A 26,750-nucleotide genomic window follows, 5' to 3' on the forward strand; every position below is an offset into this window, starting at 1 on the left:
GATATAAAGTTCAATTAATGCCACAAAAATATTTGAACAATTGCTATCTCTTGTGTTTTCAATGGGGTATATCCACCCAAAGTGTGCCTTGAAACATCCAATTAAATGCTCTTTAACATAGTATTATTATTCCAGGCTCCTATCCCTTGAACACTAGTTTTGCAAACATATTTGCAAGGGCAAACCTCAATATAAGGAAAATAGACAAGTAACACAAACAGTGAATAAATTAGTGTCCTCCTTCCTGCTGAACAATGGATGATTATGAAGGCATTCCAGCAGTGCCCAATCTAAATATTGTCAGGTCTTAGGAGCAGAAACACAAATAAATGCATAAATAAATTGCTGTGCTCCCTTCCCTCCATATTTCCAGAATATGGATATTGTGTATATTTGTCAAATCTTTCATTCAAAAGCTGAAGAGCTAGTATAAAGTGTGTGTGTGTGGGGGGGGCAAGACACAATTCCTTTGCAATATTTAAAAACCTATGGCTAGCCGAGAAAAAAGAATGTTAATATAGTAGCAATCTGGCCACAAATCACTTTCCCCCATAGAACTAATCATGATTCTACGTTGCTGAAGTCCTTGCCATGAAGGAGAAAGGAAGATGCATACAGGCATCATGGCCAAGATGCTGAGAAGCACTTGTCCCGTGGGGACAACCAGAGCAAAGAGAACCAATGAGAGAATCTGTGGGTCGGTGTCAGTGGTGGGTTTCAAAAATTTTTAGAACCTCTTCTGTAGGTGTGGCCTGCTTTGTGGGAGTGGCTTGCCAGGCTTGTGACCGGGTGGGAGTGGCTTGGTAGTCATGTGACTGGGTGGGCATGGCCAACTTGTAAAACGTGGTGAAACTCACTTAACAACACTCTTGCTTAGCAACCAAAACGTTGGCTCAGAAACTCTGGCATTTGAAGCACACAAGTCTTAAAGCTGTCAAGTTACAAGACCCTTTGCACCCCTAACCCTTTAGAAAAAAAACCCCAGGGGTGTTGAAACTTGACAGCTTTAAGACTTGTGGACTTCAACTCCCAGAATTCCTCCTCCAGTCATGTTGGCTCAGGAACTCTGGCATTGACGTATGCAAGTCTTAAAGCTGTCAAGTTACAAGACCCTTGCACCCCTAACCCTTTAGAAAAAAAAACCCAGGCGTGTTCAAACTTGACAGCTTTAAGACTTGTGGACTTCAACTCCCAGAATTCCTCCTCTCGCTCTTCATCTTGATGATGTGCAGAGGGGCAGGGGGGGAGGGAGCTGGAACCGGTTCTAAATGGCACTGTAGATTTGTGGAACCTCTTCTATAGAAGAGCTTAGAACTGGCTGGAACCTACCCCAGTCAGTGTGCTCATTCAAGAATTGCTTAGAGTAAACTGGGTGATGTCTAAGAAAAGGGGGAAAAAACCCTCTAGTGCTGAAAATTATAGGTGCAAAGATTAAAAAAAAACCTTGAAGAAACCAAGAAAAATGAGGACACCTTTTTGAAATTTCTAAAAAAAATTGGAAAAAGAGCCAAACCATAACATAAAATTTCCATAACTGACTGACCCTGAGTGTGGAAATACACGGCTGTAGAACAGATACTAAATTTAGAGCCGAGGTGGCACAGTGGTTAAATGCAGCACTGCAGGCTACTTCAGCTGACTGCAGTTCTGCAGTTCGGCTGTTCAAATCTCACCGGCTCAAGGTTGACTCAGCCTTCCATCCTTCCGAGGTGGGTGAAATGAGGACCCAGACTGTGGGGGCGATATGCTGACTCTGTAAACTGCTTAGAGAGGGCTGAAAGCCCTATGAAGTGGTATATAAGTCTAACTGCTATTGCTATTGCTAATTGATGAGAGCTCAATGTACATTTGCCTAATACTTAAAAATGTCTTCCATTCTATTACCCAACAATGATAACAACAACAGATCAAAATTGCATCATGGCCAGCAGTATATATTTGCTTCTTCTTTTATCACACTTGCTTATCTATATCTTTTCATTGTTAACACCAGTAATGGTATTCTATTTGCTTCACTACCAGTTCAATAGTGGGAGTGCGCCTGCCCAAACGCTCGCTTCACTTACACGTGGCACATATGGGAATGTGCAGAACCTTCTGTGCATGCGCAGAAGGTCCTTGATGACATCTGGGTGGGTGGGCGGAGCCTCACGCCAACACCACTTGAACTGGTGCGAACCGACACCTCTGGCTTTGTATCACATGCCTTTTTCTTCCTAAATGACCACTATATCTATTGGTTTTCAATAAACACAAATGCTAATCAAATAGCTCCTTAGAAATTGGAACAATAATATGAGTGAAATAATCATTAATACGGTCACCTACGTAGTGTTTTCTGGCAGGCATTGTATGATAGTCAGTGTTTCTCTATCAAATTCCACAGCATTTGTCACAACAAGTATGGGAGGACAAACATGTATAAAAAAAACATGTTCAGTGAAATAAATGGCAATTATTTTGTAAAATAGGAAATAATTTAATGGGAGCTAGACTGAAAAAACATTTTTCCAGTATGGCACACAGCTTGTTTAAAGAGGTCATCAGTCACACAGCAATCTGGAGGGGGGGGGGAAGCAGTTGTGAGACTGGTTATGAAAAGTCTAAAATTTCAAGAATCATTTAAAGGGAGCCATGGGTCACATACAACTCTGTATGAATATGTGTTTTTTTTATGCAGTGCTTATATAAGTCAGCTCTTTGTAAAAAAAAAAATTAAGAAGCACACGCTGTGTTTATAAGGCACAAGTGCAACAGTTTTCTAATGATGTAACTTTGCTTGAACAATAAACTTTTTCTGAAATTCTTTATTTGACGGAAAGAATTCCCTGACAACCATTACATAACACTTATATAACAATGGTCATAATCAAAGTCAGAAATAGTAATTCTTTACAGGATTGAGAGCTTTCCCCCTCCCGTCAATCTTCAGCTTCAAATGCTCACATGTTGACACCTACAGTACTTCCAATTCATCACATTCATTTTGATAATCTTAACCCAATTTAGCTTGCTTGAAGCAGTTCAGCTCAATTGAAGTTCACACTAGCCCAATAAGCACATGGCCCTATTACAACTTGTGAACTTTGTGAGACAAAATCTCTCATCCAAACCTGCATGAATTCACCAATTCACTTAAGACAATGTAACACAAGTGGAGATAAGAATAATAATGAGGTAATGGATGACAAAGGGACTCAAGATATTGTGGAATTGAAGTTTTTGTTTTTTAAAAAAATATTAGCCCATCCTGTACCTTCTTATCTGCTATTATCAGGGAAAATCATATAGAAAAGAAGAAAAAACATTATCTTATCATATCATATATTACTATATTGTAATACTATACCAGATGCATCACATGAAAAAAGCGCTTGGCCTTGTTTTCAGCGAGTTCTTATTATTTTTGAGGTGTAGGAGGTGGTGAGCATGGTCACCTCATGGCTGCTGCTATGTTGCAATATTTTCATGGAGGGCTTATTTTTGGGGGAGGGCTTATTTCATTAGCACATGCGCTCAAAAGCCCGATTGGAATTATTATCCGGGGAGGTCTTATTTTCAGGGAAACAGCGTAATGAACATCACATAAACCATAATACAACATAACATAGCAACCTAATTCAAAAGGATGAGCTCAATGATATCATCAGAGACTTTGAAACTGGCTATTTGCAACATTTGACTTAGCATCCAAAGGTTTTTAAGAAGCATCCAATTAACTCAGGTCCTGGGAAGTTGTTAGTCATAAATCAAAAGAATTATTATTTTTTCTTACTTACAGGCATGCCTGGGATATCTTATGCATTTTAATACTCCCATTAGTATCAACAGTGCAGATCAGTGTAGAAATACACAGATCTGTTCATTTTGATTTGGTCAGATTACTATTTTTACAGCTAAAAGGTTTTACATATGTATGCAACAGCTTAGCCAATAAAATGTCCAAACACAGACACATACAACAATAATGCATATTTTATGGCCATTTCCTCTTACACAGACAGATACTAAGTATATACTCTCTGTGTATCTGTCTGTATTATGGCCAACAAAATCAAAATAGCTCATTTGCAATGATTGATTAAGCAAACTATCCAGTATATAACCTTGACAGGAAACTTAGATCAGGAAAACTGTTCATTTTTAATGATTGCTTTTAAAGAAATCATGAAAACATGCATTTGTATGTATATATCACACAACCCTATTTCAATTTTGCCAAAAAAAGAATCATGAAAATATTAAAAGATACACAAAGTTTATTTTTACATCATACAAAGATAGGTGTCCAACAAATGATTCCCTTTGCGGGAAAACAACATTAACCCAACTTTTGAAAAAAAGAATAAGAAGGAAGAAGGAAAAGAAATTAGAAGGTGAAGTTAACAGAAAAGAGAAGAAAATAAATTATATTCAGTGTTTGCTATATCATTCGTTATACTTCTTCATAGTGTTCTGTCCTTGTCAAATATATTTACTTCCACCACATTGTTTAGGTTGTTTAAATTTCTTATCGCTCTTTCTCAGGATTTCATCAATCCCACCTAATAAAGATTTTCTCAGTCTTCCAGTTCTTAGCAACACCTTCACACTTTTATATATTTGTTTTTCAGTTTGCTTCTTGTTATTCTCTCCCCCCATATCAAGATTATATTAGCATATATCTTTCAAACTCATTTCTGTATTCAATCCACATCCACAAAGCATTCATTCATTCATTCTTCAGTTTACCTCCTATTTATTTCACAAACACTTAAGTCAATCTAGTCTTACTGCATGGAAATTTTCTTTTTTTTCCCTACTGGCATGCTGAATTCTCAATTCAAAAAGCAAGCAGAAGTAAACTCTTATACACAAACATCTGCACATTTATCCCTTGCAATAAGGAATATTTTTTCTACCTGCATTGACACATTTTATTCACAATTTTTCAATCTATTTTTGTAATTTTTAGTAAAAATTCTCCCAAGGTATATACATTCATCTATTTGTTCAATGTTTTTCAAAGTTTATTTTAATTTGCAAACATTCACGCTCTGGTTCCCTGGGCGATTAACTTAGCCTTTAATAGATTAATTTTGAGTTCCATGCTATTTGTTGACATTACAATCTAATACTAACTGCAAAGAATTTGGTTTCTCAGTCAACAGTAAAACAGTATACGCTTACAAACTATACACATATTCACAAACCCTAACCAGAACACTTCTAATATCAACTTAAGCATTCTTAATAAATTTATCTATAAATGTTAAAGAAGCAAAAGGACTTCAAACATTTTTCTTCCTGCTTATTTATTTATTTATTTATTTATTTATTTATTTATTATTTATTTATTAGACTTATATACCGCTTCATAGGCTTTCAGCCCTCTATAAGCAGTTTACAATTTTTTTTTAGCAAATTGAGTCAGCAACTTGCCCCACAGTCTGTGGTCCTCATTTCACACACCTCGGAAGGATGGAAGGCTGAGTCGACCTTGAGCCGGTGAGATTTGAACCGCTGAACTGCAGATCAGTCAGCTAAAGTGGCCTGCAGTACTGCACCCTAACCACTGCGCCACCTCGGCTCTGTAAGCTCTTGCTTAAAGTTGAGAATTGTTTTTACTTCATAACACTTTACTTCCGTAATAAACCACTTTTAATGCATTTAGCAACCAATCTTCAACTCTAAATGTTGAGCGTAAAATGTTCAATAATTCAAGCCTACTCACTTTCTCTAAATCAGCAAACAGATGTTCACTTGTGTTACTTTTCTCTTTGCATGAGGCAAACTTAATAGCATTTTCCATTCATCAGACAGATGCAGTTTTTGATAAATATTAAATACATTGTGTTAACTAGTCTTTCATAACCAAAGCATGTCACATTTTAATAAATACTTGAGATATGCCCTATATTTGCAAGTTGACTGTATTTTAGCATTCTCACAATACCTCTGACCTAATTCATTATTCTTCTCACTAACTAATAGATGAAAACTAATCAAGGAGAGAAGCAACCTAAAACTAAGCAGAAATTTCCTAAGGATGAGAACAATCTACCTGTGGAATGGCTTACCTTCAGAGGTTGTGGGTGCCCCATCATTGGAGAACTATACAAATTTTACATGAAGGGGGGAGGAGGAGGAGGAGGAGGAAAAGGAGGAGTGGATATACTGCTAGAATCCCAGATAAAACAACACAGATAGAGTTGTGAAAAGACTTTCAAAGATTAAATAATATAAAAAGTGCATTCCTATTTATGAAATTCCAACAAGTGAACAGAACCAGCTGAAGAATTTAAAGCAAGAAGATGGGACATCCTGATAAATTTTCAATAGCTGATTAAAAGAAGTTACAGAATACAATGTTAGAATGTTGAAAGTTTCTCCAAGTTTCTCTCTAAACAAAATCAAAACAGGGTTATTCTGAATGTCTTTATTGTGCTTACTGCAATCTATGGATTGCATAATCTTTTTTTTCCCCAAGACCCTCCTAAATACCGTATTTATCGGCGTATAACACGCACCGGCGTATAACACGCATCCCCCATTTTAACACAAAAATTTGAGTAAAAATTTTTTTCATTAAAAATAAATGACTTGGAAGCTCGGAACTTAATGTTGGATTAAAATTTATAACATTAGAACATGAATTATAACATTAACTCCTCAACATAAAGTGCCTTCCTTCCTTCCTCCCTCCCATCCCTTTCTTTATGTTTTCTTCATGCTTTCTTTTCTTTTTCCTCTGCTCTTTTTAACCCCCCCCTTCTTCTCCTCCTCTACATTTAGGTTGGATTAGTTTGTACAATGGTCATCAAACTTCTGAAGTAAAAATAATAAATAAACATATTTAAGAAGAAGAAGAAAAAGGAAGACGTTTTTAGTTAAGTCAAACGTTTTAATAAAAGTTTCATCTTTTAAGATTTGTCCAACACATCCAATTGTAACCTTAACAGTAAAGAATATCACCCCAGCTGCTAAAGGTTCAACCAGTCTGAGAACCATTGAAAAGACAACAGTGCAAAATCCAAAAGACACAACTTCCTCACCGCCATTGCTTTGGTACCAAATCTTTGAGGAAGGGGCTCCAGAAAGAAGGAGGAGGGGGAGGAGGAGGGAACTAAAGAGAGCTTTTACCGAGTCTGCGCCCCACAGCCAGGACTGTCCTGGCGCCCCTCAAGCCGCGTTTCTTCCCCGCAAAGCCCTTCGGGCAACCCGAGAGTTCCTTTTGGCGCCAGAAGGGCTTTGCAGGAAGAAACGCCGCGTTTCTTCCTGCAAAGCCCTTCTGGCGTCAAGCGGAACTCTCGGGTTGCCCGAAGGGCTTTGCGGGGAAGAAACGCGGCTTGAGGGGCGCAAGGACAGTCCTGGCTGTGGGGCGCAGACTCGGTAAAAGCTCTCTTTAGTTCCCTCCTCCTCCCCCTCCTTCCACAGTCTGTGTGACGCTGCCGCCAGGCTGAGAGCTGCCGCTGAAACAAGTTTGGGAAGGTCCTTTGCAGGCAGCCAGTTCTAGCTGCCTGCAAAGGACTTCCCCACGTTTGCTTTGAAAGAAACCTCTGCACGGGAGTTAGAAACCTCTGCGCGGGGGTTTCTTGCGGCCGCGCACCTTAGAGGGAACAGTGGACCCGGCGTATAACGCGCAGTATCGGCGTATAACACGCAGGCAGGGTTTCAGCTTACAATTTAGTTTTTAAAAACTGCGTGTTATACGCCGATAAATACGGTAGTTCTTTCATGCTTTCTTGCATTTCTTTATACTCAGTAATATATCTCAGATAAAATCAATTTTATTGTAGAAATAATAGCAATAGCAGTTAGACTTATATACCGCTTCATAGGGCTTTCAGCCCTCTCCAAGCGGTTTACAGAGTCAGCATATATTGCCCCCCACAGTCTGGGTCCTCATTTCACCCACCTCGGAAGGATGGAAGGCTAAGTCAACTTTGAGCCGGTGAGATTAGAACCACTGAACTGCAGATAACAGTCAGCTGAAGTGGCCTGCAGTACTGCACCCTAACCACTGCACCACCTGAAAAGTATACATACAACAGCTGAATGCTAACTAGAGTGCAAAGATATCAAGGATTTTAATAACTTCCCAGGAGTTTAAAGTTCTAATGTTTACCTTCTCAAAGTAATGGGCACTTGTTATAGTATTTGTTAGCCTTGAAATCTGTTTACATAATGGCCATCTCTTCTGACATGAGAACATATTGTGTATGTAGCCTGAAGCCTTACAATTGTTTACATAATGGCCATCTCTAACATGAGAACTTCTCACGTATGCAGTCTGAACCCTTACAATTGTGGAGATTTAAAAATTTGTTTAAAAAATAAAATGATGAAAAGGGAAATTATCTTTCAGAGTAGCTATGAAGCTGAAAACATATCAAACATGCTCATCATATTTCCCCATCCATCTAATTAGACTTATATAGCATCCAAAATATGATCTAGCCAGATAATCATCCTGAGTATATATAAATGATAAGTCACTAAAAAAAAAAAAACAGTTTGGTTCTTTATTTTGAACATAGGATCTGTAGATAGGTTGTATATTCTACATTGTCCCCAAAATCTCTGCAAAGATTCCACAGAGATGTCAGTTCTCTGTGCAACTGAATCACCGCATGTACGCCAAATGTTCAATCTCTCAATCATTATACCAAGAGACATCTTATGTATTTATTTGCAAGCAGAAGCGAATGTCCTTTCTAAGCAACTTTAGAGCTAACTTGGAGGAAGCTGAGTGCACTGATTTAATGCACCAAAAAGGAGAATGAAAAAGAAACAGAATTTAGCCCTCCATCTAATCTCTGCCTTAATAAAATCTATTCCATATTAAACTCTGTAGAGAATTTGGGGAATCTGGAAATTTTATTATAGAAAATAGACTCTATTGGAATGAAACACTGCCCAGTTCCACTGGGCCTTAATGTCATCCCATCTCTCTCTTGTTAAAAAAAAATACTTTTTTTATTTTCCATTTCATAACATACAATCACATGTATACTATTACATAGCCAATATCCTATTGCATTAAGTAGTAATTACATCAGTTCCTCTTGTCATCAACACCCAGAAAGATAAAAACCCATTATTAGCTCTTCTGCTCTCCTCTTTCTTCTACCTCTTTCTTCTACCTCTCTCCTACCTCCTTTCTTCCCTCCATCATCCTTTTCTACTCTACTTCCCCTTCCTTTCTCCTTCTCCTCTCTCTGCATTCCACTCCTCCTTATCCTCCTCATCTTCCCCCCTTACCCTCTCTCCTATCCCTCTCTTCCTATCTTTCTTCTCTCCTCTGTTTCCCACTCTTCCTCTCATTGGTGTATTTCCGCTTCTGAGCAAACTCCATTCTATGTTGATGGTATTTATCCTTCCATATCAATATACTTAACATATCTTAGTTTTAAAGAAATGTCATCCCATCTCATTGAATAGGAAAAAGGGGAATCCCACTCTCTTCATCTGTGTTATTGGTCTTTTAATTATAATAAAGTCCCTGCTTCTACGAACTCTAATGATGTGACCTGTGATGACGGCTTGGTGATTTATTTTTAAGTTTCAATTTATACTGGATCAGTTTTAATTTATATGCAAGGCTTAGGCAACGGACCAGACCTCTGATGGCATGAGATCAACAGCATGCATTCTGGTTGAATGGGTAGAGTGTAAGCATCATTGGAGGAAGTAATTGTGCCATTTAGCCCTTAGTAGGTGTCCTGAGCCACACTGAGTTGCATGATTTCAGTTGAGACGTTCATTTTTCATTCTTGGTGAAAGAATTTAGCATGTGGCAGAATTTCAAGGATTCTTGGATCAGAGACCATTAAGATCCACATCGGTGCTTCAGAATAACCTTGATTGCCCACATTGATAATGTACAGCAGAAACGGCATAGCAGAATGGTTTTGCTGAACCTCCAAGGTATTCACTGATTCCAGTGAAGTGAAGTTTAACATGCACCATTCTAGGTTTTTTTTTCTCCAGAGGTTTGTTTCGCTAAATGATGTGGGAAATCGATTGTCTCTTTTGTACTAACTATCTCCATGAAACCAACCAGAAGAGATAATCAAGGGATTGGTAATACACTGTAGACAATATGCAGTTTTCTGTCCTTCTTGATCCACTTTAAGAATTCTGCTGAACCACTATCTGGTAGCAGATAGAAAGTAGATAAAATGAAATAAACAGAGAATCTAGACAAGCAAACAGACTTTTGTCCCAGGGCACCTGGGGATTTCTAGAACTGGGGGTTATTTTAGTTTGCAAGGATGGGAACTATCTCTGAGAACTAAGAGAGTGTGGGTATTTATGCCCTTTTACTACTTATAGTGACACTATTTACTACTTGCAGTAGGTATATGCAATGCAATCGCAGAGTAGCACACAATCTGGAGCTCTGGATTATTCCTCCTGCTTGATGAGCAGGTGGCCACTGTGGACAGGAACCGGTGTATCAGTTGATCCTTATCTTAGATTAGAATGTCCTTCGGACAGTTACCCATACCCTGATCTCCTCTCAGCTTGACTACTGCAACACCAGTGGTGGGTTTCAAAAATTGTCCGAACCTACTCTGTGGGTGTGGCCTCCTTTGTGGGAGTGGCTTGCCGCCCATGTGACCGGATGGGAGTGGCTTGCCACCCATGTGACCGGATATGAAGATGCCGACGACACTTGTCAGAACCACCTTAAATTATCTCACACACAGCACTGGCATGCATAAGAATAGGATGTAACTTGTTTTTTAAAAGGCATCTTTGGTTTGCATTAAAACAACTTCAACACACGCAATGTTCTGATTGCACCACAAACTCAGTAGTCATCCTTACCTTTCACAGAGGCACTGAGTTTTATAAATAGGAGCATGATAGTGTAGAATAATCATCTCCAAGGACCAGTGGTGGGTTTCAAAAATTTTTGGAAGCTCTTCTGTAGGTGTGTCCTGCTTTCCGGGTCGACTGGTGGAACCTCTTCTAACCAGTTCGGTAGATTTGACAAACCGATTCTACCGAATAGGTGCGAACTGGTAGGAACCCACCTCTGTGCAACACACTCTATATAGGCAATCTTTGAAGACCACCTAGAAGCTTCAGTGGGTTCAGGATGCAGCAGTATAGGCAGCAATGGGTATACCTTGGTATATCCATCTAATGTGTCCATTTCATGAGCTTCATCTCTTGCCAGGTTGCTTCTGGGTGCAATATAAGGTGATGATAATTATCTGTATAGCCCTATATGGCATAGGTCCCTATTACCTGAGGGAAAAACAGAGGTAGTATTCAGCAGTTCTGGAGAACCAGTAGCAGAAATTTTGAGTAGTTCAGAGAACCAGTAAATACCACCTCTGATTTGCCAAGTGGTAATCAAGTGGTGATTTTGGTGGGTTGTTGTTGTTGTTGTTGTTGTTGTCGTCGTCGTTGTTTTGCTCCTTTCTGGTTTGTGACCATTTATTACTCATTCTTTTTTCTTACTTTATTACATTGTCTTATTCCTTTTAATGTTGTTTAATTGTGAACTGCCCAGAGCCACAGGTTGTTGGGTGGTAAACAATTTTTTTTTTAAAAAAATAGGAATAATCAGATTAGTGCTGCTATTACATTGTCCTTATTCTTCATAACCTTAGCTTAGTTTTGTTGCTATTATAATGTTCTTATCCTTTATAATCTTGCCTCAGTTTGTCATTTTAATTAATTCATTCATTTTGTCAGCTTACTGTCCATCTTAAAAAGCTATCCAATGTTTTCATTTAATCATCAACAACTCTTACCTACGTGATCTCATGTTGCTCACATTTTCCGAAATTTGCTTGTTAATTTGGTATTTGTCTTCTTCATGTATGACTTTGCCTTTCTGAGATTCTAAATAAAATTCTGCTCGGATGAAGAGTAAGCGTAATGTTTTAATAATTTGGCTCTTTTCTCGTACCTTCCTTTTTTTGTTGAAAACATGCAACATTATCTCCAAAATCTCTAAACCTCGCTCCTAAATTAGTTGACACAAAGCTATGAGCACTTGAACTGTATTCCATCCCTGCAGTCTTCAGTAGTTCAATGGGTATTCCATCCATGCTAGTTAGCAATAGCAGTTAGCAGTTAGACTTATATACCGCTTCATAGGGCTTTCAGCCCTCTCTAAGCAGTTTACAGAGTCATCATATCACCCCCACAGTCTGGGTCCTCATTTCACCCACCTCGGAAGGATGGAAGGCTGAGTCAAGCTTGAGCCGGTGAGATTTGAACCACTGAACTGCAGATAACAGTCAGCTGAAGTGGCCTGCAGTACTGCACCCTAACCACCTCGGCTCTTTAGTTGCTTTTTTTTAATTTGACAGCTGATAAATCGCCTGTCATATCTCACCTTAGAATGAGGTTTCTGAAAAAGATTTTCCTCTGCAAATATTTGCCGTTCTATAATAATGGGGGCGGAATCAAAATTGAGACTATGGTGAATGAAGCACAGCAATATAAATCCCATCTGCTTTTTCATGGGCATTGATATTGGAAGGAGCAGAGTTCATACTGCAACACTCTATCCATTACTTTTCCATTTTTCACCCCTTCCCTCCGAGTGTCCTTGTTAAGTTTTTCTTTCCGGTGACTACTATGGTCTTTCTAGCCTTGGAAACAATCTGCCATCATTCTCAAGGATGTTAATTTCACACTTTTACATGACAGTTCATCTTCAAAAACAATGCAGTGTAAGGTCATAATTCCTGCCACCGTTAAAATGTCTTCAGTATATTCTTGCCAAATTTATTTCATACCCTGTCTAAATTAAACTCAGTGACTTTCCTTTACATGTTTCTATATTCAGATGACCACTTAATGTATCATCCAAGAGAAAATTCATTCCTAAATGACATTACAGAGTTGGAAGGGACCTTGGAGGTCTTCTAGTCTAAGGAAACCCTATACCATTTCAGACAAATGGCTATCCAACATCTTCTTAAAGACTTCCAGTGTTGGGGCATTCACAACTTCTGGAGGCAACTTCTGTTCCACTGATTAATTCTTCTAACTCTCAGGAAATTTCTCCTCAGTTCTAAGTTGCTTCTCTCCTTGATTAGTTTCCACCCATTGCTTCTTGTTCTACCCTCAGGTGCCTTGGAAAATAGTTTGACTTCCTCTTCTTTGTGGCAACCCTGAGATATTAGAACACTGCTATCATGTCTCCCCTAGTCCTTCTTTCTATTAAACTAGACATACCCAGTTCCTGCAAACGTTCTTCATATGTTTTCATCTCCAGTCCCCTAATCATCTTTGTTGCTCTTCTCTGCACTCTTTCTAGAGTCTCCACATCTTTTCTACAATGTGGCGACCAAAACCGAATGCAGCATTCCAAGTGTGGCCTTACCAAGGCATTATAAAGTGGTATTAACCCTTCACGTGATCTTGATTCTATCCCTCTGATTACGTAGCCTAGAACTGTGTTGGCTTTTTTGGCAGCTGCTGCAAACTGCTGGCTCTTATTTAAATGGTTGTCCACTAGGATTCCAAGATCCCTTTCACAGTTACTAATATTGAGCAAGGTACCACCAATACTGTAGCTGTGCATTTCGTTTTTGTTGCCTAAATGTAGAACCTTACTCTTTTCACCATTGAATTTAGATTGATTTCTGATGTGATGTGAATTCCCTACTAGTTGACTTTATATTTTCACTTCCCCACTAATGAAGAATGTTAACCTTTAAAGACAGAATGTGATAACAGCTTTCTGTTAGACTTAGCATGATTTAGAAAACAAGTCACTTTGCTATCATGCTCAATCCATTCAACTATAATTTAATATGAAGTGCATGGACCATAAAGGAAGAGGTGAGGAAATGGCATCAAATTACATAAAGGATCTTAGCAATGGTCCAGCTCCACCAATAGAGCTGTTATGAAAAAATCAAGTACTGTTTTGAAGAACATCAGAAAGGGGACTTAGTGTTGTGGCCCACTAGCAGCCAGTGGAGCTGGCAGCAGACTTGGATGGTGAAGAAGTTGGGGAGGAACATGGGGGAGTCCTGGAGTCTGGGAAGGCTGCATCAGAGGCAGAGATGGGGCCAGGACCATCCAACAGTTATCAGCTACCTTTGGAGTCGGAGATAAGTGGGGCAGAAGAACAGCTGGTGCCTGTTCCCAATGTGCGCATGCGCAGAGCTGTTAGGAAAAGGGAATAATTAAGGAACAGGGGCAGAGGTGGGTTCCTACCAGTTTGCACCTATTCGGTAGAACCAGTTCATCAAATCTACCGAACCGGTTAGAAGAGGTTCCACCAGTGGACCTGGATAGCAGGCCACACCTACAGAAGAGGTTCCAAAAAATTTTGAAACCCACCACTGGTCCTTGGATATGAATATTCTACACTATCATGCTCATATTTATAAAACTCAGTGCCTCTGTGAAAGGTAAGGATGACTACTGCGTTTGTGGTGCAATCAGAACATTGCGTGTGTTGAAGTTGTTTTAACGCAAACCAAAGATGCCTTTCCAAAAACAAGTTTACATCATATTCTTATGCATGCCAGTGCTGTGTGTGTGGTAATTTAAGGTGGTTCTGACAAGTGTCGTCGGCATCTTCATATCCGGTCACATGGGAAGCAAGCCACTCCCATCCGGTCACATGGGCGGCAAGCCACTCCCACAAAGGAAGCCACACCCACAGAGTAGGTTTGAACAATTTTTGAAACCCACCATAGGGGTCAACTCGGGAGTAAATGCACAAGAGGATGCTGAATGGCCCCTCCCACAGGGGAAAAATTGCATCAAAGGGGGGAGTAGTGTTTGCAGGAGACAATACGTTTATTAGTGTGAAGATTACTTATCTGAGTCCATGCCTCACAGAGACTCTTTGCCAAGTATTTCATTGTGAAGTTATCAATCTGGCAACTATCCAAGGATTGATAAGGTCTATTGTTGGAATTCACCCTTGAAAGACTGTTTGCTGGGACTTTGCTGGATGTGAATGCGAGGAATTCACATTAGCCAAATAAGAAGGATTTTTTTTCTGGACAAGGAGTCTGTTTTGTAATTTGGTGAAGCTTAGATCAGAATATTTATCATGTCAACAGTGCAACATATTTTAATGCAAATCTATGGTTTAATCAGAATATGTTATACAGGTAGTCCCCGATGTACGACCACAACGAATCCCAAAATTTCTGTTGCTAAGTGAGACATTTGTTAATTAGGTTTTGTCCCATTTGACCACCTTTCTTGCCACAGTTGTTGAGTAAATCACTGCAGTTGTCAAGTTAGCAATATGGTTGTTAAATGAATCTGAAATCCCCTTTGACTTTGCTTGTCAGAAGGTCGCAAAAGGTGATCACATGACCCAGGACACGGCAACCATCCTAAATATGAGACAACTGCTAAGCATCTGAATTTTTATCACGTGACCATGGGGATGCCACAAGGGTCGTAAGTGTGAAAAATGGTCATAAGTTACTTTCTTTTCAGTGCCATTGTAACTTCGAAACTATAGAAACTGTTGTAAGTCGAGGACTACCTATGCCACGAAAGGCAGTGACACTACATATCCTTTTCCCCTTTCATGGCCAAAGGTGGTGCTGAACTCACAATACTCTGCAAAACCACGTGGAGGTTGTTTCAGTGCCTCTCTGAACTGGCTACCGAAATTTCTGCAAACTCTGAACTGGCTGCACAAATTTCTGCAAACTCTGAACTGGCTACCCAAATTTCTGCAAACTCTGAACTGGCTACACAAATTTCTGCAAACTCTGAACCGGCTACCCAAATTTCTGCAAACTCTGAACCGGCTGCACAAATTTCTGCAGACTCTGAACTGGCTACCCAAATTTCTGCAAAACTCTGAACTGGCTGCCCAAATTTCTGCAAACTCTGAACTGGCTACCCAAATTTCTGCAAACTCCGAACTGGCTACACAAATTTCTGCAGACTCTGAACTGGCTACCCAAATTTCTGCAAACTCTGAACTGGCTGCCCAAATTTCTGCAAACTCTGAACTGGCTACACAAATTTCTGCAAACTCTGAACTGGCTACACAAATTTCTGCAAACTCTGAACTGGCTACACAAATTTCTGCAAACTCCGAACTGGCTACACAAATTTCTGCAAACTCTGAACCGGCTACCCAAATTTCTGCAAACTCCAAACTGGCTACACAAATTTCTGCAAACTCTGAACTGGCTACCCAAATTTCTGCAAACTCCGAACTGGCTACACAAATTTCTGCAAACTCCGAACTGGCTACCCAAATTTCTGCAAACTCTGAACTGGCTACCCAAATTTCTGCAAACTCCGAACTGGCTAACCCAAATTTCTGCAAAAGCTTGACATGGCCCCTTCAAGATAGCCCAAATATGTTGACAGGCAACAAAATTCTAAGAATGGGATTTTATTTATTTATTTATTTATTTATTAGACTTATATACCGCTTCATAGGGCTTTACTCCAAATGTATGCAATTCTTGCTATGTATAAGATCCCTGGTTCAATTCTGCAATCACTGATCTACCGTACAATCCATTATACCTTAAAATGTATGTATAATGCTAACGGGGGACATTTCTGCTAACGTAGAACAACATAATTTTTTTTATAGCAGATAGTTGTGTAAAGTCCTTAGCCTTCATTGTAACTATGTTAAAGTAATACACCAGCCTAGCATTTCTAATGACTTTTTCCCCCAACCAATTTGTCTATTAAGCAATTATTGCAAACTTCTACATTACAGCACTATGATAATGTAATTAGGTTTAGTCAAGCACCAAAGACATTTGGTTATATTTATTAAACAATTAACATTCTGAAGTGGATTGGCTGCATTGTAAACTAGTATGGAATGCCCCAACTGTGACTGTTACAAAGCCTGGGTCATGTAATAAATGCCTAAGCATAATACTGCCAAAGTAATAAAATTGAATGGTCACATTAGAGCTGGATAAATTAGCCTATTAATATGTGCTCTCATCTATACTTGCCATTTTAAAAAGGAAAAGGGAAATAAACAAGGTTATATCACTTTTTCATCCCTTGGCTATTGCATTAAGCCAGAAAATAATTATTTCTTAGTCGTCCCCCCCCCAAATAAGAAAATAGTGGTATGCTGTCTGTAAATCCAATATATTAACTAAGAGCCTAAAAAAAGTGATACAACCTTTTAATAATATTTTAATGGGCCTGGAAGCAATTCAACACTATTTTAAGCAAACTGTATATTTTTTCTTTAATCAACTATGTTAAAACACTGTACCAGAACATTGTGATGTCTAGACAAAACTTATTCAGATACAGGACTTTACACAGCAATTATGTCCTCAAGATCTTTACATGATTTGTGCCATTCTCTTTCAGTTCCAGCTTTTACAGATTTGGAAAATCCAAAGTGGTTTTGTGTTCAAATAGCAGGATCTTCCACATGACTGAACACCTCCTTTTTCAGGTTTCTAAATAATGCCCCCCCCCCCAATGGTAAATCCATCATCAAATGACTGTTAATAAAAGCCACCTAGGATTCCTGGTTTATTATAAGGAGGTCAGGAACTTGTATTAGTAAAATTTAGTAAAGTACTAAAGTACTCTCTCTCTCTCTGTGTAAATGCACCTCAAATTACTTATGAGCTCCATTCCCACAACTTTCCAATAGCTGAATATTCTCCCAAACATCAATCTTGTTCTTAACTCTTCAGAATTCAGAATTCCCTAACATATAAATATATTCATACGATTGGTATCTAGATAATCATTTCAAAGTTTACTGTTCTGAAATCTCAGTTGGAAAAATGCCTACAATGATCAGTGAAGCTTTGTTTTAAAACACACGGTTCATGATTCATTCATTAAATTCCAGCATGAAACATATATTATAACAAATGTGTAACTAAAGTGCCATGAATGTAATATGGATTTAAGGAAATCCTGACAAAGAATCTGCATGAAAAGTCTCCATAATCTATGTAAGATTATGTTGCCAGTCAAAATCAACTACAGAAATGGAAATTGAATATATAGTGTTCCCTACAGTTAAAGAAATAAAAAAAATCCTCTATATACATATGAATATTAATCTATTCACTTCTTTAATTTCAATTTCAATTTAATAAAATTTGTATGCCACCCACTCCCTTGAGACTCTGGGCGGCTTACAGACAAGATAAAAAGCACTTAAAAATTAAAGATAAAAAAGTACAATTGTTAAAATTACACACCATCCATTCTGTCTAAGTCTAAGTGGGGATGGACATTAATCAACAGCCCCAGGCCTGCCAGAAGAGCCAGGTCTTAGTGGCTTTACAGAAGGCCGGGAGGGTGGTAAGGGTCTGGATCTCTACGGGTAGATCGTTCCACAGAGCCGGCACAGCTACAGAGAAGGCCCTCCCCTAGGGGGCCGCCAGCCGGCATTGTCCGGTCGACGGCACCCGGAGGAGGCCCAACCTGTGAGATCTTGTTGGTCATTGGGAGGTATGTGGCAGGAGGTGGTCTCTCAGGTAGCCAATGACATCATTTAAACCAATGGCATCATAATATGGTACTAAACAAGGTCCATCAAAGTAAATTCACATAAGGGTTTAACTTGGACCATGATCCTCTTTGTTAGCTATCCTTTGCTAACCTTGATTCATCAGAGATGTACAAATTCTTCCTAACAGATACAGAGATTACCGGTATATATTTTTTCATGCCTTGCAAGAAGGATGCAATATATTTATGTCATGTTTAAATTCGTTGTCAAATGGACAAATCCACCCAATATGGAATGTATTTTGTTGAGATCCACAAAGAACAAATTTACTAAGAAACTGCTAAGTAACACATTTTCTAACACTTCATTTATTGTTTTAAGGGAAAATATTATGGGCACCAGGCCAAAAGTTCAAAGGGCATGATTCTAATGACTCAAGACAATCTACAGGGATTCGGTGTCCCCAGCTGTCTATTATAAATCACACAAACAAGTTTAGAATCAGACCAAAAGCAAAACAGGCCCAGTATTATTAGATATATTGCAACCTTTTAAAAGGCTGTTTTTACTGACCATTAGCCTTCATGGAAAAATCCCATTTCTTTAGGAAAATTGGTCTTTATACGGTAAGATTAGACTCCATGTTCCCAGATAAGCAACTAAATTGGCTTAATTACACAGCCGGGTATTAGCTAGTGGTAATTGCTATCATATACTGGTAGAGATGTTCTCTCCTCATTTTAAAATTATCTCAATTGAAGATATTAAACACTTGGTTTCTTCATCCACTTTTGTCCATCATTTGCCTTTGATACATACATACATACATACATACATACATACATACATACATACATACATACATACATACATACATTGTATTTGTGCTGATAAATAAATAAAGGGAGACTATTATAGATCTATTTCAAGCTATTTAGCTCTCATCAGCTAGCCATACCCTTACTGGGATTCAAACCTGGGGTGTATTACATATTAGGCAGATGTGTTAACCATTAAGCCACAAGGTTCTCCTCCTTATCAGCCGAGCCAGGGAAATAGGTATGTATTTAGAGTCACAACCCCTGGTATGCCCAAATATGGGAGGAAGTCTACTGCTTCCACATGTTATATGTTATACATATAACATTCCCACTGAAAAGTCTAAAAAAAAAATTCTAGGATTGAAATAAATCCTTCTTACTGCCAAATTTAAGATGAAAAGATGCAGTAATACATCTTCAAAGAAACTATTCAGGCATATAATAGTGTAGCTGATATCCTCCCAAGGCCCTAAAGACTAAGAAATTGTGATAAATATGAAAATTTAAGAAATTAGCAGAGGTTTTCCCCTTCCTCCAAGATTTACTTGATTTAATCTGCTCATATGTAGATTCCATCCTTTCTTGTATCACAGTCACAGATATATCTATCCAGAGATGGGTTCCTACCAGTTCAGATCGGTTTGGCTGAACTCGTAGTAGTTTCCCGGCCTGAGTCGCCAGAACTGGCAGCAACCCAGGCCTGCCACACCTCCGAACTTGTTCCCTGATCGGTGCAGCATGTTTTCCCCCCCTATTTTTAAATGTTCTGCACATGCACTGACCTATTTATGGGCAACTGTGCATGCTCGCATGCAAAATTGTGCGTGCACTGAACCAGCAGTAATGCCAGCACAGTGGTGGGATTCAAATAATTTACCAACCGGTCTCTGTCCTAATGACCAGGTGGGTAGGCGGGGCTTAGTGGTCATGTGACCATGTGGGCGTGGCCAACTCAGCATTACTCAGGTCGATGGGCGCTTCGCCTTAGCTGTTACAATGTAATAAGGGTTAACCGGAGAGGAAGTTTCTGTAAGCAGGTCAATAAAGATTAGGCTAGAAACAACACCAGAATGTTTCCTTCCTGCCTTCCTTACAGGATCAGCCCTGTGAAGTGGAAAAAAACAAAAGGAGATTTCTTCCAACAACTGGTTCTCTGAACCTCTTAGAAAGTTAAGAACCAGTTTTTCCGAATAGGTGCGAACTGGCTGAATCCCACCACTGTGCTGGCACCAACTCATCACTGTATCTATTTATGTCTAGATAGTCAGATAAATGTGTAAATATGTACATTATTCTCACATACATATATAGACAAACACACACACTCACCACACACACTGAAAGAATTCAAAGCAACCTATAACTGGTTGCTACCACTTAACATTTTGCCTTACTTACTTATTTTCCCTGTAGTTTTTTTCCCCTTTGTTCTCCACAATTCTGAACAGTTTTTTGTTATATGTACTGGAGTAAAAAGAGAAATAAATAAAACACTATAGAACTCAGAGAATTTCAGAAGTTACAAACCATCCAAGCTTTGAGTCAGGAGAAGTTCCAACAAATACTTGCAAAATTCCTTGTGGAAACCCAATTCATAAAGTGCTAGGAACTTTATTTATTTGGTTGGAGGGTTTTATTTCCAATTTATAGGACCTGGTTGCTGGGCTCCTAATTTAATCCAATAAGACCTAAATTGTTCCTCTTTGGGAAAAAACAGCTGATTTAGGAGCAAATAAAAATCATAGTGTGCCCCCCCACCCTCGCTCTTTTTCTGGAATTTGTAATTCCCAGACCCTTAAGGGCATATCTGCACAAGTTCTTGAAAAACAATAGCAAAGTCAAGTCACAGGAAAGATGTATGATTTGATAACAAACCTAGATCATAGATCTCTTTTAGATTTCAGGATTAGTTAAATCCTGGGCAGATATTTGCATTGGTTTATATCTGTTATTTTTATTTCACAGTGTTTTGAAACTTTAAATCCTTTTTAAGCCCGCCCCCCAGGGCTGGGTTTCAACCGGTTCGCACCGGTCCCTGCGATCTGGTTGGTCGCCGAACCCGGAAGTAAGTAACTTCCGGGAACGGCAAAGCCCCCCCCCCGCGCTCACGCGCGCCCGCACACCCGCGCCCGCTCCTTACCCGGTTTTTTTGAATTTCGTGCTTTCCACGCATGCGCAGAACGCCTGCGCGATCCTCCAGGAGCAGCTGGAGCATCGCGCAGACGCTAATACGCATGCGCACGCCGCGTGCGTGCGTGAGGACGCCACGTGCGTGCACGCGCGCGCCGCGTGCGTGCGCGAGGATGCCGCCGGCCTCGTTCCAACCGATCCGGTTGGAACGGGGCGAGAAACCCACCCCTGCCGCCCCCCCATTATTACCAAATAGATTTTGAATCAATTATTCAGCACTTATTGATTAGAAATATTTATTTTCAAAATAGTGAAATCTGACTATTAAATTATGCATTAAATCATGTCACAGTCAGTTATGGACTATCCCAAGTGTCAGGAAGTAGTAAGCACTCATAAAATATTGTATTTTTTTTTCATTATCATGCTGTGCTCCTAAAAGCCTAAGTTTCATTATTCCTGTCACACTAAAACACAGAGAATACATAATTTCATATTTTCTGTTTCCTCCACAACTTTTTTCCTGGAAAATATATTCAAAATGATTGTGTTAACGCATGCTTATGAACAAATCCTTAAACATAACAGGGTTTGGAACAGAAATATGAGATGCTTGATTGCATACTTGGAATACAATCAACCACAGAAACACAATTTTTGGGGTGTGTGTTTATAAGAATATAAGAATGTGTTTATAAGAATATGTAAATTAATTGTTTGTTGCTAAGATTCTAAGCTTGAAAGTGGATGTAACAAATATGCATATGCAACAAATCTATAACATATTAAAAGTGACAAAGAATAGATCAGAAAGATAACGCTTCCTATGTCTTTTAGGCTACTGAACCTGTTAAATAAAAATAAATAAATAAATCCCCAAAGCCTTGTCCAAAAGCCTTGAAAGATAAAGCTTTAGTGGTTGACTGCATTTGAGTGATTTTTTTCCCCTCACAAAATCCCATAAATCCTTGCAAAAGCCTAGGGTTCCTTAAAAAACGATTTAAAAACAGGATAGGGATGAAATAAGGGACTGACTACAATGGTGAAAAAGATCAAACAAAAATTAAAGGCAACTACTCATAGATCTTTTGTTTCATGACATTTTCTGTAAAATAGAAAAAAATCCTCTAATTTTCAATAAATCAATAGTTTCATGTATACAAACTGCATTTCCTTTCTTTCATATACGTAGCACAACAGAATTTCCTGAAAATAACAGGAACACTCAAAAACATGCAGAGCCAAACACAGCATTCTTATTACTTAAAGATATACAGTATGTTAGATACCATATATTGAAACATATATTATAAAACATATATCTATTCAATATACTTTACACTATATATTAGAGCAGGCCATAGTTCATAATAATTACATCATTCACATTCATAAAATGGTAGTAAAATATTTTTTCTTATCTTTCACATCATTTCATATCATTACCTTAATGAAATTTCCTGTCTAGTTCTTAAGCCGCCCTGAGTCTCTCGGTAATAGGGCGGCATACAAATTAAATAAAACCTCAAACCTCAAACCTTAATCATAAAGGTCTGACATTATGCCCAATTCCAAATAAATACAAAACAAATTTGGTAACATGTAAAATACCTGTGTAAATTAGCTGATATTTTAACAGACACCAAGAGTCTCTTTGGACTGTGACAATATAGAAATAAGTTAAAATACGTATAATCAAGTTGACAGATTACAACCCCTTTCTCTTTTGAAGTATACATACATACATACATACATACATACATGCATGCATGCATGCACGCACGCACGCACGCACGCATGCACAAAACCCAGATAGCAGAGCCATATATAAAAATTCCTATAAAAATCCAGTAGTTTTCTGATCATTAATTCTATTCTGAATTATAATATTTTTCTATTATACATTTAAGCCCAGAGTGAAATTCAAATTTATGCAATTCACACTGCTCCTGTATCCACAACAAACACAAATTCTCTAATATTGCATTGCTAGAATTTATCCTCATATTAGCAATAACTAGCTGTTTACTAGGAACATTCCATAAGTAAGAATGAATGTTGCTCATTATTTTACTCTATGTTTGTCTACGTCACTGTTTGTATTTCCCTCCCCTGATCTTATGTAAGCCGCCCTGAGTCCCCTCAGGGAAAAGGGCGGCCTATAAATGTTAATAAACCTTAAACCTTAAGTGAGTTGTTCGTTCTAGAAATAGTTTCTGTGGAATGTCAAATAAAGTACTATAGTGAAATTACCAAATATTACAATAGACTTATATATCACTTCACAGTGCTTTACAGCCCTCTCTAATTGGTTTAGAGAGTGAGCATGTTGCCCCCAACAATCTGGGTCTTCATTTTACCAACCTTTGAAGGATGGAAGGCTGAGTCAATCTTGAGCCAGTGAGACTCAAATTGCCGAATTGCTGACAGCCAGAGCCAGCAATCAACAAAATTGTATTCTAACCATTGTGCAGCTATGGCTCTTGTATATAACATCTGGCCTTGAAAAGGTTTGGTTCATTGTGACACAGAAGGCATTTGTAGAACACTAGAGAGACATTACCTTTCCAACATATTGTGGATCCGGTCCCATGTGCTCTTCTAAAACAAAGAACTGGTTCCATACCCATCCACGTTTGGGACGATGGTGGACTTCTGTTTCCCCCTCTATATGTTTCGTTTGATTTCTAGTCACCTTAATGGATCCATGATGGGCAGTTCCATAACACCTCTGCACAAAACAGAGACAAACTAGGACTGGACAGATGCAAGATGTGCTCGTAATTTTCATTGTAGGATCACTTTCCAATTCAAAGTGCTTCTTTCTCTGTTTTCCACTTTCTCTTTCCCACTATAATCCGTTAGTAGTCTCCCATGGATGAAGGAAATAACCGATTTAAAAAAGCAGTCCATAAAGTTTTTTTTAGCTCGTCCATGATTCAGTTGCCCATTGGTCTGTTCACATCATGAAAAGCCAAGTGAAGAAACCGCTGACATTGGTGACCTTCACAACTGATTGTTGAAGCCACACATTTTATACCTAGCGGAAAAGAAGAGAAAAAAAACATTACATAATACTAAGAACTAAAGACTCAGTTTTCTATTTCAAATAATGAACATTTATCTTATGCCAAGGAAGTATCCCACATAAATCTTTTGAAAGAATGAACGCGTGAATGGGATGTGTGTGTGTGTGTGTGTGTGTGTGTGTGTGTGTGTTGCATAAGAGCCGAGGTGGCGCAGTGGTTAAATGCAGCACTGTAGGCTACTTCAGCTGACTGCAGTTCTGCAGTTCGGCTGTTCAAATCTCACCGGCTCAGGGTTGACTCAGCCTTCCATCCTTCCGAGGTGGGTAAAATGAGGACCCGGATTGTTGTTGGGGGCAAAATGCTGACTCTGTAAACCGCTTAGAGAGGGCTGAAAGCCCTATGAAGCGGTATATAAATCTAACTGCTATTGCTATTGCTATTGCTATTTGTGCTGATAAATAAATAAAGGGAGACTAGTATAGATCTATTTCAAGCTATTTAGCTCTCATCAGCTAGCCATACCCTTACTGGGATTTGAACCTGGGCTGTATTACATATTAGGCAGTTGTGTTAGCCACTAGGCCACAGGCTCTCCTCCTTTATCAGCTGTATGTGTGTGTGTGTGTGTGTGTGTGTGTGTGTGTGTGTGTATATACATACATACATACATACATACATACATACATACATACATACATACATATATATATATATATATATATATATATATATATATATATATATACACATACACACACACACATATGCATTTAAAATTAGTATTGTGTATCAAGATGAATAGAATCAAGGGAACAAAACTACAATGAGTATGAAGTCCCCATATTCAAATTTATTTTATTTAGGAAGGTTTACCGGTCATTAAAAGGTCAGGTAACACAATTTCCATACATCATATTTGTTGTTTATTTATTTAATTTATTTTGAGAAGTTGACTTTTATACTCAAGGCTCTATAAGTAGTTTTTAATTATCCCAACTCAAGACAGATTATGAGAAGCAAGAAAACTCCCACATGCATTTCTTTCAAAAAATACAGAACCTTCCACATTACTGGGCAACATATAAAGACAATTGTTAAACAGTGCCTGGATGATATCTCCTAGGCATGGCACAGCATTTATTGAGCCAACTGAATCTAATTTGCACTTCCCAAATTAGTGTGAACTGGAATTCATTTACCTCCTTCTCTAATATACACTTTTTCTAATGTTTTTAGAGTAGTCAAAAGGCTTGAATATTTAAACACACACAGACACACACAGACACACACACACACACACACACACACACACCTGATAAAGGAGGAGAGCCTGTGGCCTAGTGGCTAACACAACTGCCTAATATGTAATACAGCACAGGTTCAAATCCCAGTAAGGGTATGGCTAGCTGTTGAGAGCTAAATAGCTTGAAATAGATCTATACTAGTCTCCCTTTATTTATTTATCAGCACAAATGCAACACAAAAGTAACAAAGGCAACAGTAAAAATATTGGGTTTCTGTCTGGATGGTCTCTTGTGACGAGCTGATAGACAGAGAAAGGAAGCAGTAGGCTTCCTCCCATATTTGGGCATACCAGGGGTTGTGACACTAAATACATACCTATTTCCCTGGCTCAGCTGATAAAGGAGGAGAACCTTGTGGCTTAGTGGTTAACACATCTGCCTAATATGTAATAGAGCCCAGGTTCGAATCCCAGTAAGGGTATGGCTAGCTGATGAGAGCTAAATAGCTTGAAATAGATCTATAGTAGTCTCCCTTTATTTATTTATCAGCAAAAATACAACACACACATACACACACACACGAAATAAATGCAAATCCTATGCCTTTTTAAAGTCTGCAAAAGTAAGTGGATATTTGGTATGAAGGACTGGAGACAAAAGTCTAAAACAGATTGATTTTAGACTTACTAGGGCACTCCTAATCATTCTACAATGCAGTTAACCCCAAAATCTAGCAAAACAACTGATACAACTCATACAAAAAAAACTTTCATACCCATAAGTGCCCAGGTTCGCCTGGTGCGCCAGTTGCGGCCCTACCTGAACCGGGAGGCCCTCACAACAGTCACTCGAGCCCTTGTGATCTCTAGGCTGGAATACTGCAATGTGCTCTACATGGGGCTGCCCTTGAAGAGCATCCGGCGACTTCAGCTAGTCCAGAACGCGGCCACGCGAGTGATTGTGGGCGCACCACGGTTCGCCCACATAACACCGATCCTCCGTGAGCTGCGCTGGCTACCTGTTGATCTCCGGGTGCGCTTCAAGGTGCTACTTACCACTCACAAAGCGCTCCATGGTAGTGGATCTGACTATTTGAGAGACCGCCTTCTGC

At 38.9% G+C, this 26,750-nt stretch overlaps 1 protein-coding gene across 3 annotated transcripts in view; it reads right to left on the bottom strand.

Annotated features, from left to right (window-relative positions):
- Positions 1-24,157, bottom strand: part of CDH18 (cadherin 18) — a 197,313-nt gene extending 173,156 nt beyond the window's left edge. For 2 of the 3 annotated variants that reach the window (XM_032220478.1, XM_032220477.1), the window contains exon 1: positions 23,930-24,157. In XM_032220478.1, coding sequence (XP_032076369.1) covers positions 23,930-24,157 — 228 coding nt within the window. The remainder of the gene's footprint in view (positions 1-23,929) is intronic. The other variant, XM_032220479.1, reaches the window with a different exon arrangement.
- Positions 24,158-26,750: the final 2,593 nt, after the last annotated feature.

This window comes from Thamnophis elegans, chromosome 6 (assembly GCF_009769535.1).
Source record: "Thamnophis elegans isolate rThaEle1 chromosome 6, rThaEle1.pri, whole genome shotgun sequence".
NCBI lineage: Eukaryota > Metazoa > Chordata > Lepidosauria > Squamata > Colubridae > Thamnophis > Thamnophis elegans.